The sequence below is a fragment of the Talaromyces amestolkiae genome (assembly GCF_001896365.1).
Source record: "Talaromyces amestolkiae strain CIB chromosome Unknown scaffold6.1, whole genome shotgun sequence".
Lineage (NCBI taxonomy): Eukaryota > Fungi > Ascomycota > Eurotiomycetes > Eurotiales > Trichocomaceae > Talaromyces > Talaromyces amestolkiae.
In genome coordinates this window covers 922,662-939,755 of record NW_024468042.1, presented here as the reverse complement: position 1 = coordinate 939,755, position 17,094 = coordinate 922,662, and the positions used below count along the sequence as shown (strand labels likewise).

General features: G+C 48.2%; 8 protein-coding genes across 8 annotated transcripts; 4 read left to right on the top strand and 4 right to left on the bottom strand.

Moving 5' to 3' along the window:
• Positions 1–3: 3 nt before the first annotated feature.
• Positions 4–1,212, bottom strand: BHQ10_003890 (uncharacterized protein; the record flags this gene model as incomplete). Its single annotated transcript, XM_040876196.1, has 7 exons — positions 4–336; positions 395–483; positions 536–676; positions 732–808; positions 859–990; positions 1,045–1,134; positions 1,199–1,212. The coding sequence occupies 7 exons, from the start codon at positions 1,210–1,212 to the stop codon at positions 4–6; spliced, it is 876 nt and encodes a 291-aa protein (XP_040732394.1).
• A 352-nt stretch (positions 1,213–1,564) lies between these two features.
• Positions 1,565–4,864, bottom strand: BHQ10_003889 (uncharacterized protein; the record flags this gene model as incomplete). The annotated part of the gene is made up of 3 exons (XM_040876194.1): positions 1,565–4,431; positions 4,483–4,676; positions 4,731–4,864. 3 exons carry the CDS (start codon positions 4,862–4,864, stop codon positions 1,565–1,567), a joined length of 3,195 nt encoding a protein of 1,064 aa, XP_040732393.1.
• A 547-nt stretch (positions 4,865–5,411) lies between these two features.
• Positions 5,412–5,842, top strand: BHQ10_003888 (uncharacterized protein; the record flags this gene model as incomplete). Its single annotated transcript, XM_040876193.1, has 2 exons — positions 5,412–5,553; positions 5,616–5,842. 2 exons carry the CDS (start codon positions 5,412–5,414, stop codon positions 5,840–5,842), a joined length of 369 nt encoding a protein of 122 aa, XP_040732392.1.
• An 841-nt stretch (positions 5,843–6,683) lies between these two features.
• On the top strand, positions 6,684–9,013 carry BHQ10_003887 (uncharacterized protein; the record flags this gene model as incomplete). The annotated part of the gene is made up of 3 exons (XM_040876192.1): positions 6,684–6,792; positions 6,854–7,207; positions 7,257–9,013. 3 exons carry the CDS (start codon positions 6,684–6,686, stop codon positions 9,011–9,013), a joined length of 2,220 nt encoding a protein of 739 aa, XP_040732391.1.
• Positions 9,014–9,751: 738 nt separating this feature from the next.
• BHQ10_003886 (uncharacterized protein) lies at positions 9,752–10,600 on the top strand (the record flags this gene model as incomplete). Its single annotated transcript, XM_040876191.1, has 1 exon — positions 9,752–10,600. One exon carries the CDS (start codon positions 9,752–9,754, stop codon positions 10,598–10,600), a length of 849 nt encoding a protein of 282 aa, XP_040732390.1.
• Positions 10,601–10,960: 360 nt separating this feature from the next.
• On the bottom strand, positions 10,961–11,425 carry BHQ10_003885 (uncharacterized protein; the record flags this gene model as incomplete). Its single annotated transcript, XM_040876190.1, has 2 exons — positions 10,961–11,208; positions 11,278–11,425. 2 exons carry the CDS (start codon positions 11,423–11,425, stop codon positions 10,961–10,963), a joined length of 396 nt encoding a protein of 131 aa, XP_040732389.1.
• Positions 11,426–11,975: 550 nt separating this feature from the next.
• BHQ10_003884 (uncharacterized protein) lies at positions 11,976–12,899 on the top strand (the record flags this gene model as incomplete). Its single annotated transcript, XM_040876189.1, has 2 exons — positions 11,976–12,071; positions 12,135–12,899. The coding sequence occupies 2 exons, from the start codon at positions 11,976–11,978 to the stop codon at positions 12,897–12,899; spliced, it is 861 nt and encodes a 286-aa protein (XP_040732388.1).
• Positions 12,900–13,256: 357 nt separating this feature from the next.
• Positions 13,257–15,897, bottom strand: BHQ10_003883 (uncharacterized protein; the record flags this gene model as incomplete). The annotated part of the gene is made up of 2 exons (XM_040876188.1): positions 13,257–13,450; positions 13,512–15,897. 2 exons carry the CDS (start codon positions 15,895–15,897, stop codon positions 13,257–13,259), a joined length of 2,580 nt encoding a protein of 859 aa, XP_040732387.1.
• Positions 15,898–17,094: the final 1,197 nt, after the last annotated feature.

Sequence of the window (17,094 nt, the reverse complement as noted above, 5' to 3'; positions counted from 1 at the left end):
AAATTACGCCTGTGTAGTTTCTGCAGGCAATTTACCTGGTTTACCAGACAATAGCCACGGTCTCCTCTGCCAGAATTCATCCTTGATAATATCCACATGGTCAACGACAACCTGCGCCTTGCGTCGTAATTTGCGCATTTTCTCCTGCTGCGTTTTGGACAGTTCGGTAGTTGCTTGTGATTCCATTGCCTGTGTCGTTAAAGTCTGAGGCTGGTGATCCTCAAGTTGATACTGTCGATATACGACGCTTCCCTTTTTGTAGATCTCTTCTTCGTTGTTGTAATTTATCCCAAAACGGCTGAAGAGAATCTCGTTCTTGTCGGATGAGACTGTGCCCTGTTCAACAAAAGAGTCAGATATAATCAACATAAACATTAAATGGTAGAAGACGCACCGACAACTCCTTCTCAGCTTCGACATTACTCAGTCCACCTTTCAAGACCAACATCCAAAACGTGGTATTGTATAGATTATTGATATGACCTATTCCACAACATTAGCATACGTTCGCAAAATCAAGAGGAAGTGGGCATACAGTCAACCTGTCTCCAACTCATATAATCGCGCAATACCCTCTCATTCGGATACTGAACAGCGCGCCCATCAAAAGTCGGCAGACTCGATAATTCAAGAGGCTTCTCTGGAAAGAAGATTGGCCATTGATGGACATATGATGCTGTGAAGGTTGACACTATTGTCGTTACCAGCTTGCTTTATCCCTGTCAACATACACATCACTTTCTGATATGAAGAGATTACGTACGCGCTTCTCCTCTCAAATAAATCGCAATTGGGATGGAATACAAAACTATAGTCGTGTCAGTATGTGACATAGTCCGAAAGAATGAGACGACGAACCTATACTCATCACTAACGCCATACGCAATTATCAGATCCGGCAGAGCCTTCATAACAGACACGGCAGCAGCATTCATAAGATCCAATGCGCGGCGATCATTCGGTTTCTCGAATTTGTATTTATCTGACAGCCTGCTCCGTACATCAGTATTTTGAGTTGAATTCCGTTTCTCTGGGCACACGCACTTGTGGAATCCTCGACCGTCTATGCGGACGACAATCCATGTCTCGCGGAGAAGATTATCGGGTTGTTCGAATAGTCGAACGTATTCGAATCTGGTTTTATGGTGTGAGTTTGTGTGTATGTGTGTCAACAAATGTTCCTAGTGTTTTAACATACTTTGAGTTGGCCATTCTGTTGCAACTATCAAAATTTATATTCCAGATCTTCCCCGCATTAAAGTTTTCGTCTGGTCGGTCGAATATGAATTTTCGATTAACTAGTCGATTGTTGCAGCTAAAGGATTCTAGCAGAGCCTATGAGGATTTGTGACTCAGAAGATACAGAAATGTCTTTGAGTGGGCTGAAATTGTGTTGTTGGGTATGAAGTACAATTTTTTTGGTTCATTGCGGGACAGACTCACCTCAAGAATTTAGTTTTAACTGATACACAACACCTGACTTCTTGAAGAATATATTATTCTACGGACTAGTTTAGATCCCTTGGCAACAATCAAGTAATATTATTGTTATATGTAAGGATATTTACTCCTCGATTATCTCTTCATCCCCAGTCTCACTAGCCTTCTCGCTGGCCTCTACAGAGTGTTTGTCCTTTTTGGATTTCCTGCTGAAAAAGCCTCGACTGCTTCGAATACTGGACTTGTCTGCGGACGGGGTATTGGAGATGACGCTCTCCACGCTCTTGCCTAGTTGCACCTCGTCTTCTTCATCAGCATCACCCTGAGATGATTCATATTTCTTGGAGAATATGCCTCCTCTGTCCTTCCACGAAAGGTTGAACTTGCTAGAGCTGCCCTTGCGAGTTATCTTCTGGATAAAAGATTCCTTCGTTCCGAAGGTATCGGAGGGGCTGCTGGACGGAACAAGGTCCAGTGACTCAAGAGATTCGGCAGCGCCAGAAAGTGCATGTGAGTCCTTGGAACGGCTAGATGTTGGAGGCGACTCGTCTTCCGGGCGGAAGTCAAACTCCTCGGATCTCGACGCGAATTCCCTGTACACAGTTCCTCCCTTGTCTTTCTTAAACAAAGTCTTGAAAGTCGGCGCAGCTGGATTCAGCTTCGGAGTGCCAGGCCTATGAGACGAGGACGGCCTGGTACCAATTGGGGCCTGGAGTGGTCGATGCTTGTCGTGTGGCGCATGCAAGAAATCCGGTTCTCCAGGAGACATTCCAAGCGGTAAATGGCTAGATGAACCATACTGGATCGATGGTCTTCGAGATGGACCACGCGACCACGTCGAGGGAGACGCCCAATCAAAAGCCGCTAGAGAGCCTCTCTTGTTATCACTAGACGGCCAACCGAACGGTTCAGTTGAAGGATGTGGAAGTTGCTTGTCAAAGGAGAATGTAGATGACGGTCGAGGCGACAAAGAACTTCGTCGAATAGGACCAAGGATAGACGAAGGATCAATAGGATCGTGCCTAGGGCTGAATTGGTTGTATCCCTGATCCGCCTTAAGTACATCGGTAGAGCTGTTCTTCCCCGCAGAAAATATATTGGCAAATGCACTTCTCTTAGACGGCGTATGGTCTGAGGAGCTATCAGCCGTCACTTGAGTCGCACTGCTCCGAGGAAAGTAAGACATTGGATTTGCCCAATTCGTAGCATGGGTAAGACGACGGCGACGGGCCCCAATCGGATCGATTTCATCATAGTTCCGTGGAAAAGAACGACTCTGTCCAGATTTGAGACTTCCAAGCATTGGCCCGTCAACCATAGTCTTTCCGCGCTGCCTATGAAAGTTGAACAATCCAGAAAGTCGGCGAGACGCAGATTGTACGTTAGCTGCATCGTCGGGTGACATTCTCTCGCTGGTTGGGATATTTAGGTCGGTATCTCTCAAGCTGTCATGAGGGCTTGCAAAGAATCGCGAAGACATAGAATCAGACGGAACTGGAGAAGGTGACCGAGGCTGCTGATCGAGAGAGGGACCCGCTGCTCCATCATCATCGGGAATAGTTGGTTCAACAACGGGTTCAGGCAGCTCAGGAGATTCCTCATCGCCGAGTAGGTCGGACGGTAATAGCGCATCAGCACGAGGACTCATGGGCGGTAATGACGCCTCGGATTCCGTGGGAAGAGCTTCACCCCTGTCTGCAAGACCGGCTAATGTCATGCCATTATTAATGTTGAAAAAGGCAGTAGTGGGAGGAAAAGTCGGGGAGTTGCTCGCTGGATTGTAGTTTGTGCTTCGTGAGAATGCAGTCTCCACTTGCGGAAAGGGAATGGGCGAAGAAACATTACTTGTCAACGAACTGCGATGTCGAGACCTGCGCATAGAAGACTGTGACATGTCCAAGTCGAGTGTCTGCAATGCTGCGAATGGACCTGTACCATTAACTCTTTGGTCTGTCAACCATTTCAACCGTTCCTGGGCCTCTTGATATTGCTGCTGCGCTTGCACATGTAAATTAACGAGTGTAGCGTATCTAGTGTGAAGATGGTTGAGACGATTCTCCCACTGGCGAGCCTTTTCAATGTCGATACGGTCCAGTTCCTTGCCGTCCTCGTTGTCGCCTCCTTCGAGTCTCTGTCTCTCATCTTCCAGCTTTTTGATGCGGCCACCTTTCTCTTGGATTTCATCGTCTATATCCTTGATGATGGTTTGTTCAGTGGCGATTTTCTCTCGCATTTCGTTGGCCTGTTTTGTAGCATCCTGCTCAATCTTCTCTTTCTCCTCTTGCGCGCGTGCCAAGTCCTTGTTTATCTGCGCGATTTGCTCTTGCCATCGAACGATGTCGTCCTTGCGCTTCTTCCGCTCTGCTTCTTTCTGCTGGAGCAACCTTTCTCGTTTTGACTTTTCGCTTTGAACGGTGCGGTTGACGCTTTCCAACTTGTTGACGTGTTTCTTTAGGTCACCACTCGCCTCGTCTTTCTCCTTTACACGTTGTTTAAGTTCATCGCGTTGTTTCTCCAGTTCCTTCTGAATCGCATTGTGTTCATCATCTTCCTCGGCAAGCTGTTTATCCATGTTCTCGTGTTCCTGCTGAAGACTTTTCAGGCGCTCCGCAAGGCGTTCCAGGGTTCCGTTGTGGTCATCGGAAGCACGATGCAGGTCGTCATCGACTAAATTTGTTGCTGACGAGCCTTTCTTTCCTCCAGAACGCTTGCTCTGCGAATAACCGGAACTATGTTCTCTTGCCATAATCGGGGCCGATGGAGCCGAAAGCGCAAGCGTCGAGCGTGGGACCGATGCGTGGATCGTGGGACCTTCAACGTTTCCATCCTGCTGAGTCTGCGATAAAGGTAGCGGCTTCGTACGAACATGAAGGACGGTACTGGCAGTTTGAAAATTGGCGGCGCTCACGGCAAAGACGCAAATATGATAAATATGACCAGGAATCAGATTTCCAATTGTGACAGCAGTTTCCGCTCGTTTAGTCTCGCCAACTGAAAACTGTTAGTTTAGATTTGCATGATAGTCGCCGTAGACTTCCAAACCTTTTGCACTATTGACTTGAATGATATGTTTGCTGACTGAGTGATGAAAGTCGGGATGTTTCCAGGCGATGTGAATTTCTCGCGCCGAAATCTCCTCCAGAGTAACCTCAGGCGACGGAGGGATATCTAGACCGAGCTTGTCGACAAGGATTTCGTTCGGAGTTTGACAAACTTGCCATGCCCGGTACAAAAGCCTGACATATTCTTGGTTAGTGGATGGGAATAGTAGAAAAGGCAATTGCGCTCACCAAACCAGGGCCCACAGAATGGTGCCCGCCAGGAAGAGAGCCATTACGCCTCGAACCCTCACACGAGGAACCACACTAGGATATGCATCAAAGGACCAGTACAACGGCTCGTACATCCCCACGTTGTATTCCATCCGCCGACGAAGAGACGGCAGCCAGCAAAGCGGGCGGTCAATGGGAATGGAAAAGAAGAGACGATCACGAAAGGGTAAGAGAGGAGGGAGAGGAAGAGGAAAATCGGAGAGAAGGTTCGGTCGTGGCTGCTTTGGGAATGGCAGCTGCGATCCGGTCGAGCGGGTTAGCGCCTTGGCGGCTCGGTGGTTGTCGATTGGTGCGTCACGTGATGGATCTGCATTTAGCTTATTTTCTGCCCACTGCTGTCCGTTGTTCGAATTCTCTTACTACGACAGACTGATCAAAGACCCGATCTGGTGCTTTGCTGATTAATTTATCTCGATATGCATACCAACGATACTAGATTCGCGCCAATCTTTCCGTTTACTAGGTCGAGGCAAAGAGATGGGTCTAGTTCGGTCCATCAATGAACCGAGAGCCCTCACTTGGAAACATATTTAGATTCATGACCAGTGTGGTTAGTGACAACTAGGTTGTATCAATTTATCTTTATCTACCCACTTTGTTTTGAGTATTTTTCTTCATTCGTCTGCCAACTATAAAAATATGTCACCCACAAATCAAGGCCCTCGCCGTATCGGCCAATGGCTCTATCTTAGATCGGAGTGCATCGACGAGTACAAAAAGTGCCACGCAGAAGTCTGGCCAGAAGTGTTGGAACAAATCAAAGACTCTAACATCAAAGACTGTAATTCGCCTCTCTGACTGTCTTGACATGTCATACTTGTGCAACCCTTTCTGACTGGCTAGACTCGATTTTCTTAACTCTGTCCCCCCGCCCTACGCTATTCGCGAGCTTCAAATACGTCGGCAATGCCTTTGACGAAGACATGCAGCGCATGGCGGCGAACCCGAAGGTCCAGGAATGGTGGCAAATGACAGACAGAATGCAGGAGTCGCCGGTCGAAGGAGCAGTTGGAAGCGCCAGTGGGCCGGGATGGTGGGGGCACACTGAGGAAGTGTTTTACATGGAGTAGATGTATCGTCCTTCCCCAACATCGTCAGTCCCGGGTAGGGCGGACAGGTCCAATAACTTCACTTCAATCAAGTCCGTTACTCGGTGCTGGGGTGTTTTCATTATCAGACATTATCAGACGTTATCGGCAATTGAGCCTCCTGCAGTTTTTCAATAATAAAGATGAAGGCACCCTGCACGTGGTACCTGGTTACCTTCCAAAATCAGGTGATGAGAGGAGAAAGAGCGAAAACGAGAAGATCTTGGTCAGCTGGACGTGCAATACCACTGCAGCTGGTTAGCGCCCCATCATAGTGTGTCGTATTAAAGCTAGCGCATATTATGGCATTTCAATTAGGAAACTGTCGCCTATACTATGAACGCGTAGTTCGAATTTCGACGTATCCTGGCCAGACGATGGTTGGGGAGACGCCCGATGCGGGCCGATGACGCTGGTGGGTGCCAAGGCAGTTCAGTTGAAGAAGCGTTGAGAATCCAACGCTCTCCCTCTCTTTAATTCATCTCTTCTCACAATTGCCATCACCCACCCACTCGTTCTTTATTGACTGTGCATTGTTTCACTCGTTCTCTTCGGGCCTTTATCTTTCGATTCGGTCTGCGCTGTGCCTGCCATGAGATAACGTCGACCCGTTGATGGCCGCAGCCGCTTTTCACATGATAATTTGATATACCCATCGACCGATCACATTCCTATGCCGAGTTTGCCCAGCCGCATGTTTTAGTTAGACCTTGACTCCCGGCCACTCGAAGACGTTTCGTTACATTTGCATTATTATATCTTTATTTATTACGACTTTATCGATATTATACTGCCTACAAGTTGCTAGGATCATACTGCCGGAATGCAGTACGTGCGCAGTTTGAGTGGCCCGGTTTCCAAGACGTGGAATTCAATCAAYCCTGCCACTCTCAGCGGGGCTATTGATGTGATAGTCATCGAACATGAGGATGGTAAGTTATATCGTTTACGTCACAAACATACCAGGAATTCACCAGCTCTGACTCTTACCAGGAAGCCTGGCCTGTTCGCCCTTCCACGTCAGATTCGGCAAATTCTCTCTGCTTCGTCCGTCCGAAAAGAAAGTCGAGTTTAGAGTCAATGGAGTCAAGCAAGACTATTCTATGAAATTGGGCGACGGAGGGGAGGCTTTTTTCGTCTTCGAAACGACCGACAATGTACCGGCCGCGCTCCAGACTTCCCCGATAGTTTCGCCTGCAAGCAGTCCGGCGACGTCAGTCAGTGAATTGCCTTCTCTCCAAGATCCTCCTGATCTGGATTTGGATGGTGCCCAAAGCTCGAAGAATGAGTCGAGAGACCCAATTGGCATCCCAATTCCAAATGATCGCTTTGGAAGTCACAATCTCGGTATGGAAGAAATAACGCTGTCATAGCTCAGCCTGCTAACATACACTAGGAAATTTGACGCCCTTGTCACAATCCCCGAGTAGCACCGCTATACCGCGAAATCGTCTCAATTCTTTCGATGAACACACCCTTGTGCCGAAGCTGGATCGCTCCGCTTCAGATGGCATCTTACAACAAGACAGAGAGGCGCTAGGGAGCGAACCCTCAAGTCCTGCCAGCTTGCTCCGTGCGGCGGCTCGAGGCACCCATCAGGATCACCTTTCAATTAGCCCTCCGCCCGTATCGCCTAGTGAGGCTATTTCGCGCGCGATAGCCCTGTCGAAGAAATTGTCAGGTTCCAATATCCCTTCGCAAGTTACCGAGACCGGTGACCTCATGTTGGACATGACTGGATACAAGAGTAGTGAGGAGGATGCGCTTCGTGCGGAGGTCGTTGCTCGTAAAATCCTTTCTGAAGAACTGGAAGGTAATTACGACATCGGCGCTTTGATCGGCGCCGACGACCATGGCAACCTCTGGATCTATAGCAGCGAGGAAGCTAAAGTGGCCGCCGACCGTCGCGCTACGCTGAGCTCGCTCAAATCACATTCTGTTCCGTTCAGTGATGATGCAATCTCAGATCCAGGGTATCATAGTGATGGAGAATCAAGTACTCTACAGCCTCCGGTACAGACTCGTCATCACCGTGCTCAGTCTGATGTTCAGCCTGGCTTCCCAACTCCACCTCAAACTCCACCACAAGATGCGAGTGTCGGAGACCCCAATCGGAACTACGCAAAGACGCTGAGATTGACCAGTGATCAACTCAAGGCTCTGAATCTCAAATCTGGAGCTAACCCTGTTTCCTTTACCGTCAATAAGGCTACTTGCCCAGCTACAATGTACCTTTGGTCTTATAAGGTCCCTATTGTTATATCTGATATTGATGGCACAATCACAAAGTCGGACGTTTTGGGCCACGTCTTGAATATGATTGGACGCGACTGGACACATCAAGGCGTTGCAAAACTTTTTACGGACATTGTGAGCAACGGATACAACATCATGTATCTTACAAGTCGCTCTACCGGCCAAGCAGATTTGACCCGAACATATCTCAAGGGTGTCTTGCAAGAAGGATACAAACTACCACCAGGCCCCGTCATCATGAGCCCTGATAGGACCATCGCGGCACTGCGACGCGAAGTCTATTTGCGAAAGCCCGAGGTTTTCAAAATGGCTTGTCTGCGTGATATACTCAATCTTTTCCCGCCAAATCATAACCCCTTCTACGCTGGTTTCGGCAACCGTCTGACAGATGCCCTGAGCTATCGATCCGTCAATATTCCTTCGTCACGCATCTTCACGATCAACTCTAATGCTGAGGTCTCTTTGGATTTGTTGAGTCTCAATAAGTACAAAAGCAGCTACGTGACAATGAGAGAGTTGGTCGATCACTTCTTCCCTCCAATCAGTCTACTTGTCCAAGGAGGTGGTGAGGAATTCACCGATTTCACTTACTGGCGAGAGCATGCCGACTTGGATGATTTCTCAGTCACTGACAGCGAGGCAGAAGAGGAGGAACGGGACATCGGGAGCGAACGGGGTTATAGTGATGACGATGCCAGTGACCTTGATGAAGATGAGCCAGTCGAGGAAATGGGTGATAGTTTCATCTCTCGTGACTCTTTCGAAGAAAATGAATTGGCCGGTTCTATAATCGATTCGGTCCTTGGAGATGAGGAAATATCCGACGAGGAATTATCTGAAGCCGATGACGGTCTCCCCGATGTAGGCGGAGTGTCCTTGCATGGTCCTCGTCATTGAATGAATACCATGATGTGAAGAGAAGAATTGTTGATACGTGTGGTCTACTTTGGACCGATTTGCTCCATACCCTGTGATTTCTGATTTCTGCCATTTCTTTCGGCGTTTGTACAAAAGGAGCTTTTGACTCGTTTCGATTCGGGTTGTACATTAGACGCATCAGCGGCCGGAGTTTCAAGCGATGGATTGACCGTGCTGGCAAGCCTTCGCGTATAGTTGGATTTATGGTATTGTTAGTACATGATTTGAAATTGATACATTTAATGAGCTTGCTATTTCTACTTGTTTCCTGAGACTAATAGTAGCTGTCTTTTTCAAATTTTGTATTTGTACCCATGGATGCGGTTGATGCCTTAGACAGGAACACATGTTGCAGAACTAGCCAGCTAAAAGCGGACTAGCGCAATGCGGGCAAGATCCGGATCTGATAGTTGTTGCAACTTGTGACTGAAAGGTATTTAACCGTCAATAACTATTTAAATCAACCTCACAACATTAGAGCAGACTTCATTGATTCTGAAAACTGCGCTCTAGATGCATCAGGTCTCAAGAAAGTTTCACCATCACAAATAGACACCTGCGCGTCAACAATCTTTCATCGCGCTAAGCTGGAATAAGCACCATCATGCTGTCTGATTGAATACCGATTCAGTTTCTGCGCTTGAGCCTAATCTCACTTCAACCCCGAATTACCGCTCGATTCAATAAAGGACAAAAGAAAGAAGGAATTATACTATAATGGCATCTCCCCGACCAGCTCAAGCCGCTGGCTCAACTCAACCTCTAACACCCCCCGACGACCCATCCACCGCCAACCCAACCTCGTCCTCACAGAACGCCGCACCCAACCAAACCGATTCCAGCATCCCCTCATTTCCCTCAACATCTCTAAACGACAACGGAAAGTATCGACGTCCCCGCGATGCGCGCCTCATACACATGCTTCTCGCCTCCCTCGGCGTAACCGCATACCAAGAACGTGTACCTCTGCAACTCCTCGACTTCGCATACCGCTACACATCATCTACTCTCCAAGACGCCGTCCACCTCGCCATGGAAGGCTACGCAGGTGTCCCCACGGGCCCCGGCGAAACGAGTGTATCAACCGGTAGCGGACGAGGCGTCGTTGAACTGAATACCATCACACTCCAAGCTCTACGACTGAGTATAGCGTCTCGATTACATTACCAATTCCAGCCTGGTCTCCCAAAGGAGTTTCTCATAGATGTCGCCACCGAGCGGAATCGAATTGCGCTCCCCGGTGTTGCGCGTGGCGGAGAAACGGCTGCCAAAAGTTCATTCTCGAATGTGTCCATGGGCGGAATGAGACTACCGCCCGAACGGTTTTGTCAAACGGGTACGGGCTGGAATCTGAAAGAGGAGTGGGAGAGTGAAGGTGAAGAAGACTTTGAAGAATTGGAGCCAGCGACGGCGGTACCGGGAACGAAGACCCAGAATGAGCAAGATGCAGAGGCGGATGAAGATGGTATGGAAGATGATGACGAGGATGGAAGGATGGAGGACATTTTTGGGGACGATGTGAATATGAAAGAGGGTGATGAGGATGAGAATATGGAGGACGCTTGATCTTCTGCCGTAATCTTGGAGTTGGGTTCATATCAGGATTTAGGCGTTATTGGTACTATCACTATTGGGCGGCGTTGGCTAACTACTTTCTTGTCGAGTTGTCGATGACTCTGCATCTAGTCTGGCTATCTAGATACATTATTCATGATATTGAATACATACCTACGTGCGGCAGGTACCTTGAATGAGATCAAAAATGTATCAATGGTATATATATCTACAAATATAATGTACATTTTGTGCCAACACATCAGAATTGAGATTTCCAAATCACAACAAGAACAGGAGACATGCCGCAAAAACCCATATCCAAGACGCCTTTCAATATGCAAACACCGTCGTCTCACAAAGACGAAAACACTACCTCTTGTTCTTCTCCTGATCCCCCTTCATCATCCTAATGACCTCCTCCCTCCTCTTCTCCACAGCCGCCTCTGCCTCTTCCCTCTCCCGTCTTCGCGCCTCTCTTCCCGCAAACCATTCCTCACGCGCTCGATCTAATTCCTCGGGTTTCGCATGCGCCAGCATGCACGAATTCATGGCAAGGCGTTGTTCGCGACAAACCCAGGTTGTGGTGAATGTTCGTCCGCGGGCACATTCCGCGAATGCTGTTATCCAAGAAAACAGATTAGTAATCTCATTATTTATGATGGAGAAATGCGTGGGAGTGTGAAAACCTTTGATTTCGGGACCGCAGTAGCCGCGCACTCTTTTGTAGTATATTTCTTTGACTTGTTGTTCTTGTGTTGCGGAGAGAGGGAGTGGGTTGCGGATGTTGAACTGTGGCTCTGATGGAGCTGATTGCGTTGAGGACGGGATTGACATTTTGACGAAGTTTCTTAGTTATTGAAATGTAGGATAAAGCAGGGTAGCTGACGAAGGGCAATGGCTTGCGGTTTGGTTTCGTGGAGGATCGGGGTTGAGGTTTTTGAGGCTATATCGTATTTGAGTTCATATTGCGTGACTCGTCTGTTTGTTGCTGTAACGTCGTTGCTTTCGTGAGGTTGTCTCAGTATATGAGCTGTCTCAGACCGGCGATGTATTGATAGTTCAATTGTTCTTTCAGCAGCTCTAGCATCATTCCATGTACTCCATCAACACTAGAGGATCATTTGAGGTTGAGCTTCTCAAGCTGTCCGTCCGGGCCGCCAGACGACCTTTCGTTGGCTCGCCGCCTTTCCCTCCGCCGGCAGTAAAATTATTCGATGCTTTCTTATCAAAATTAATTTTCTGATAGAAGTAAATAACTTCCCCAACTCATACCGTCACTCCAATTCTTTCCTTTGCATATCAGACACCAGATTGAAGAACTCTGCTTGCTAAGGCACCTTACCATTTCTTTGCTCTCTCCTTCAATCTATAATCATCACATAAAATGTCTTCAATGCGAAATGCCGTCCATAGACGGCAGCATCGAGAACGAGGTCAACTCGAAGGTCGCGAGAAATGGGGTATCCTCGAAAAGCACAAGGTAAGTACAAACTCTCCTCTCACATAGACTACAAGTTTGTGAATGCTAACATCTGGTCGAAAGGACTACTCCCTCCGGGCCAAAGACTACAACGCTAAACAAGCAAAACTCCAACGCCTACGCGAAAAAGCTCGCGATCGCAACCCCGATGAATTCGCATATGGCATGCTATCAGCCTCAAGTGCGCAACAGGGAAAACACGGTGTGCGAGAAGGGACGTCGTTGAGCCAAGACACAGTTAAACTGCTGAAGACTCAGGATGCGGGTTATTTGAGGACTGTGGGGGAGAGGATACGCAGGGAGATGGACCGGTTGGAAAAGGAGGTGCAGTTGCAGGATGGGATGGAGAAGGTCTTGGGTACTGGGAATAGGAAGCGCTCGAGTGAAGAGGATGATGATGATGAGGACGATGAGGATGAGAATATGTTTGACACTGGGATCAAAAGGCGCAAGCTTGTTTTTGCAGAGAGTCGGGAGGATCAGAAAGAGTTGGGTCGCGAACTTGATGAAGACGACGACGAGGAGGATGAGGATGAGGACAACGAAGAGCCATTCGGCACTCAACTCCAAAAGCAGCAGCAGAAAAAGTCCACCAAAAAAGAGCTAGAAGCGCAACGAAAAGCGCTCAAGGAAGCCCGCGCCGCCAGAAAACTTAAACGTCGAGCCGCAGACGCGCGTCGCAACAAGTTAACTGCACTCAGGAAGCAATATGCTGAAATCACGACTGCAGAGAGAGAGCTTGAGTTGCAGAGAGCGAAGATGTCAAACTCGGTCGGAGGGGTCAATAAGAGGGGAGTTAAGTGGAAGATTCGCGAGCGGAAGAGGTGAACTCAAGTACATCTATGGATGTTGATGCTCTTATGCATGTCTATTCATCAGACTCTTTAGACTCGTTTAGCATATTTACTACAGGCGCATTGGGATGGAAAAAGTCGTGCATCAATGCCTCACATATTGAATGGCGGAAGATACCAAGACAGGACCCTGGAAGTTTCTGTACATTCATGCTGAAAAAACTTTTTTGTCTCCCAATGTACATCAAGTCATTAACAAAGAGTGTCGTGGAAAGTACAAACAATAAACACCAAAATCCAGCGACCTCTGTTTTGTCGTCCCGAAACTCATACCCTAAATGTGAATGTTGATATATGTCTATATGAACTAGTTGGAATTTCTGGATTATATTTAGGACTTGTTGATAACATCCATGCGAATGCTAACAGCCCGCTTGTGAGCATCCAATCCCTCAACAGCAGCGAGTTGCATAACCGCACTAGACACATTGCGAAGACCTTCGGGCGACAAGTTCGAGGATGTAATGTGCTTGACGAAAGAGCCTAGGTTCACACCCGAGTACTGCTTGGCGTATCCGTAGGTAGCTAAGAAAAAGCGATGTTAGTTTCACTGAGGTAAGTATAAGACTGTGAGAGGGAAACTTACGAAGCGAGTGATTGACGCCTGCGGAATAATCTCCAACACTCTCAGGAGTCCACTGGCCAATGAAAACACTTCCAGCATTTTCGACTAGAGGAACAACCTCCTCTGCATTCTCAAGCTGCAGAATCAGATGCTCAGGGGCATACTCGTTGCTGAGATTCATGGCCTCTTCGAGCGTCTTGACAACGAAAGTTACTGAGTGCTCGATCGATCCCCGCACGATATCTACTCGGGGTAGAGCGTTTGCTTGCTGGTGCACTTCCTCGTCAATTGCTGCCAGTTCCTTGTCATCAAGATCAACAGCAATAAGGATAACCTGTGAGTCAACACCGTGCTCCGCCTGACTCAAAAGATCAGAGGCAACGAATGCAGGGTTGGCTTTCTTGTCGGCAATGACCAGTACCTCACTAGGTCCAGCAGGCATATCAATGCTAACTCCAGCAGAGGTATCGTTCGACACCATCATCTTTGCAGCAGTTACAAACTGGTTACCAGGACCGAGAATCTTGTCGACCTTGGTGATGCTTTCGGTACCATAGGCCATGGCTGCAACAGCCTGGGCACCACCAGCAAGAACAATGCTCTCTGCACCGCACTTATGTGCTGCGTAGACAATTTCTGGAGAAATACTACCATCTGAGCGAGGCGGTGAAGCAAGAACGATCCTCTTGCAACCGGCTACCATGGCGGGAACACCAAGCATGAGAGCAGTCGAGGGAAGAACAGCCGTTCCACCGGGAATATAAAGACCAACACGCTCGATCGGGCGCGAGAAACGAGAGCAGACAACACCGGGCATAGTCTCAACAATAAGAGGCTTGTCGTCTTTCTGTGCCGAGTGAAACTTCCTGATATTTTCAAAGCTCACATCGATTGCTTTGATGGTATCAGATGACAATTGCATCAAGTGCTCGGGAAATGGGGCTTTGATGACCGGTGATTTCAAGGATGTAGCCTTCTCGAATTTGTGAGTGTATTTCAAAACACCAGCGTCTCCGTTTGTGCGAACGTCGGCGATGATAGGCTTGACGAGTTCAACGATAGCTTCATTGGACTTTTGAGAAGGGCGTTGCAGTGCGTCTTTGATAACGCTTACCGGCGTGTTCGACGTGTGAATTCGTTTCATTTCAATTCGGTCGGATTTAGGGGCTGCAACTGGTGCAGGTGTGGGCTCCGGAGCCTTCTCTGTCTTGGTCAAGCCAACCCTCTCAGCCCAACGAGTTTTGGCATCACCCTTACGACGCTTGACCTTGAGGTTTTTCATGTCTAGATTTCTCTCAATATCCTCTAGGCTCACACCTGCGGCAACACATCGGGTAAGAGCAAAGTAAATCAAGTCAGCAGCCTCCGAAGCAATTTCACTCTTGGTTGTCGCCTGGCACAACTCCTCTGCTTCTTCCATGATCTTGGCTTCAACGAGTTTGGGGTCGTTGAACAAGCGTGCTGTATATGATCCAGGGGGAGCGCTCTCTTTGCGGGATTGCAGAGTCTTCTGTAGGCTAGAAAGGCCTTGATATTTTCCAAAGCAAGTATTTGTCCCAAGGTGACAGAAACCTCGGCCGAGTTGTTTGACTTTAAAGACCATGCAGTCCGCATCGCAGTCAAAGCCAATGCTCAAAAGCTCTTGTGTGTCTCCACTACTCTGACCCTTGTACCAAAGACCACGCTTGCGTGATTGATAGACTCCAGTGCCTGTCTTAAGGGCTTCCTTCAAGCTCTCCTTGCTACTCCACACGAATCCCAACGATACACCTCTCTCGTCAACGACCAAAGTGGCAATAAGCCCGGTATTTACATCAGGTACAGCACAGCTAGCCAGGACATTTGACGCAGATACCTTTCCGTCCGCCGTGGGAATGATCGAAAACTGAGCAGAGGGAACAATTGCGATGACACCATGAGCGACTTCTTCAATAACGGCCTCCTCAGTCACATTCCCTCCATAAATTTTGTAAACTTGACCGCCATCCTTGGGAAAATCGAACTTCTCGAAGAGTTCAGCAGCGTTTGCTGTTGAACAAACGCCTATGTCTTGAGACTCTGGGTCATTTGCGAGCCAACTGCGCAGCTCTGTCAAGTCATCGTCCGAGGAGACATATGCGACTAATCTTGACGACGGGATCTCGTTTTCTTCGGTAAGTGAAATCAATTGTTTCGTGGTCAGTAATATCTTCGAAGCACCGGCATTGAGGACCTCCACTGCATCGGCGGCACTAATTTCGGTGGCGTCGACATAGACGTTGAGAAGAGCGGAATTTTCATTGACGAATTCTGTCGCTTCCGAGGCATTGGAGATTTTGATGAATGCATTGCCGACTCGAGCGATATCCTGGATATTGTATTCCGATTTAGCGCGGGGCTGCACGGCAATCACCAGTGGTGACGCCATGATAATAGAACCTCCAAGAGGTTATCGATTTGAAAAATGCCTTGACGGCCGACTGCTTGACGAGGAAATTGTGTTGAGGTATTTCTTGAACGCCAGGAAAAGTTCCTAGTACTGTTCAGATCAATCAATTGAGGGTTTGAGTCATCGACAAGATGGATCCTTATTTGCTTAGCGCCAACATTTCACGGCAAAAGTGGCAGAAAAGTTGAAGAATGTCCCGCCATCAATATTGACCAATCAGGAAAAGTTTATCTTCACCGCTTTCTGTAACCTCCATTCACCCCTTGATGGAAGCTTCGCCTTTCCACATCGCCATTTCTAACATGCTGGACAGGGACACTTCGTTGAGCGTTGTGCCAAAGCTTTTCAGCTCAATAATCAAGTACGACGAGGCCTAATTGAGGTCGAATTCTTCTCTCTTGACTTCATTTTCCGATTAGAGAGTCATTAGTGCCCCGAATACCGGAGAGTTCCTAGTTAGTTAGATAGCAGCTCCTTTCTGTTGACGTTCGAGGCTGTTTTCCTTGGAGCGACTTCCGAAGCATATTACTGTTACAAGGGCGAACGGAAACTGGTCTCAGGCCTGGTCACTTGGTCTCGAAGAACGCTCTTTGTCCTTCCTTCCGTCGTGGCGATTCTTGCGCAAGAAACGGCCAGATGCATGTCGAGAGAGGCTTTGAGATGGGTTGAGACTAGCATCAAAGAATGAGCATTTATTCTACGTGTCCAGTCTTATCTCGGTCAGCCATAGACCGACGCCCCGAACAGCAGACGCCCATCCTTTAAGCGAACCGTCTTGGGACTCCAGGCCCCGCTACATAACCGTGTCCTATCAAGTACGCGAAGATCTTGTCACATTGAGGTCGTCATACAGCCAAAAGTCCCGCCTCTGGGAAGTTACGGTTACAGCGCAATAAAACTTGGATTGACTTGGATCTATATTGCGCATATAGGGTCTTTGCCTGGTGCTCAAGTCCTACGGCTCGGCCTCTACCCCGCATGTGGAAAATAGTTTGTTGTTGCGCGTTGTAGCCATTGAATACTACTGTACCATTCGTAGGGAAGAAGCTTGACATCACCATGTTCCTTCGGCTTCACCCGTGGCTTATTTAGGAAATGAGTCGGATAGCACTAGCCGGTAAGTAATCCTGCTAAGTAGACATTCCCCGCTTGAAGTCTTTAGCGCGAAGATGATAT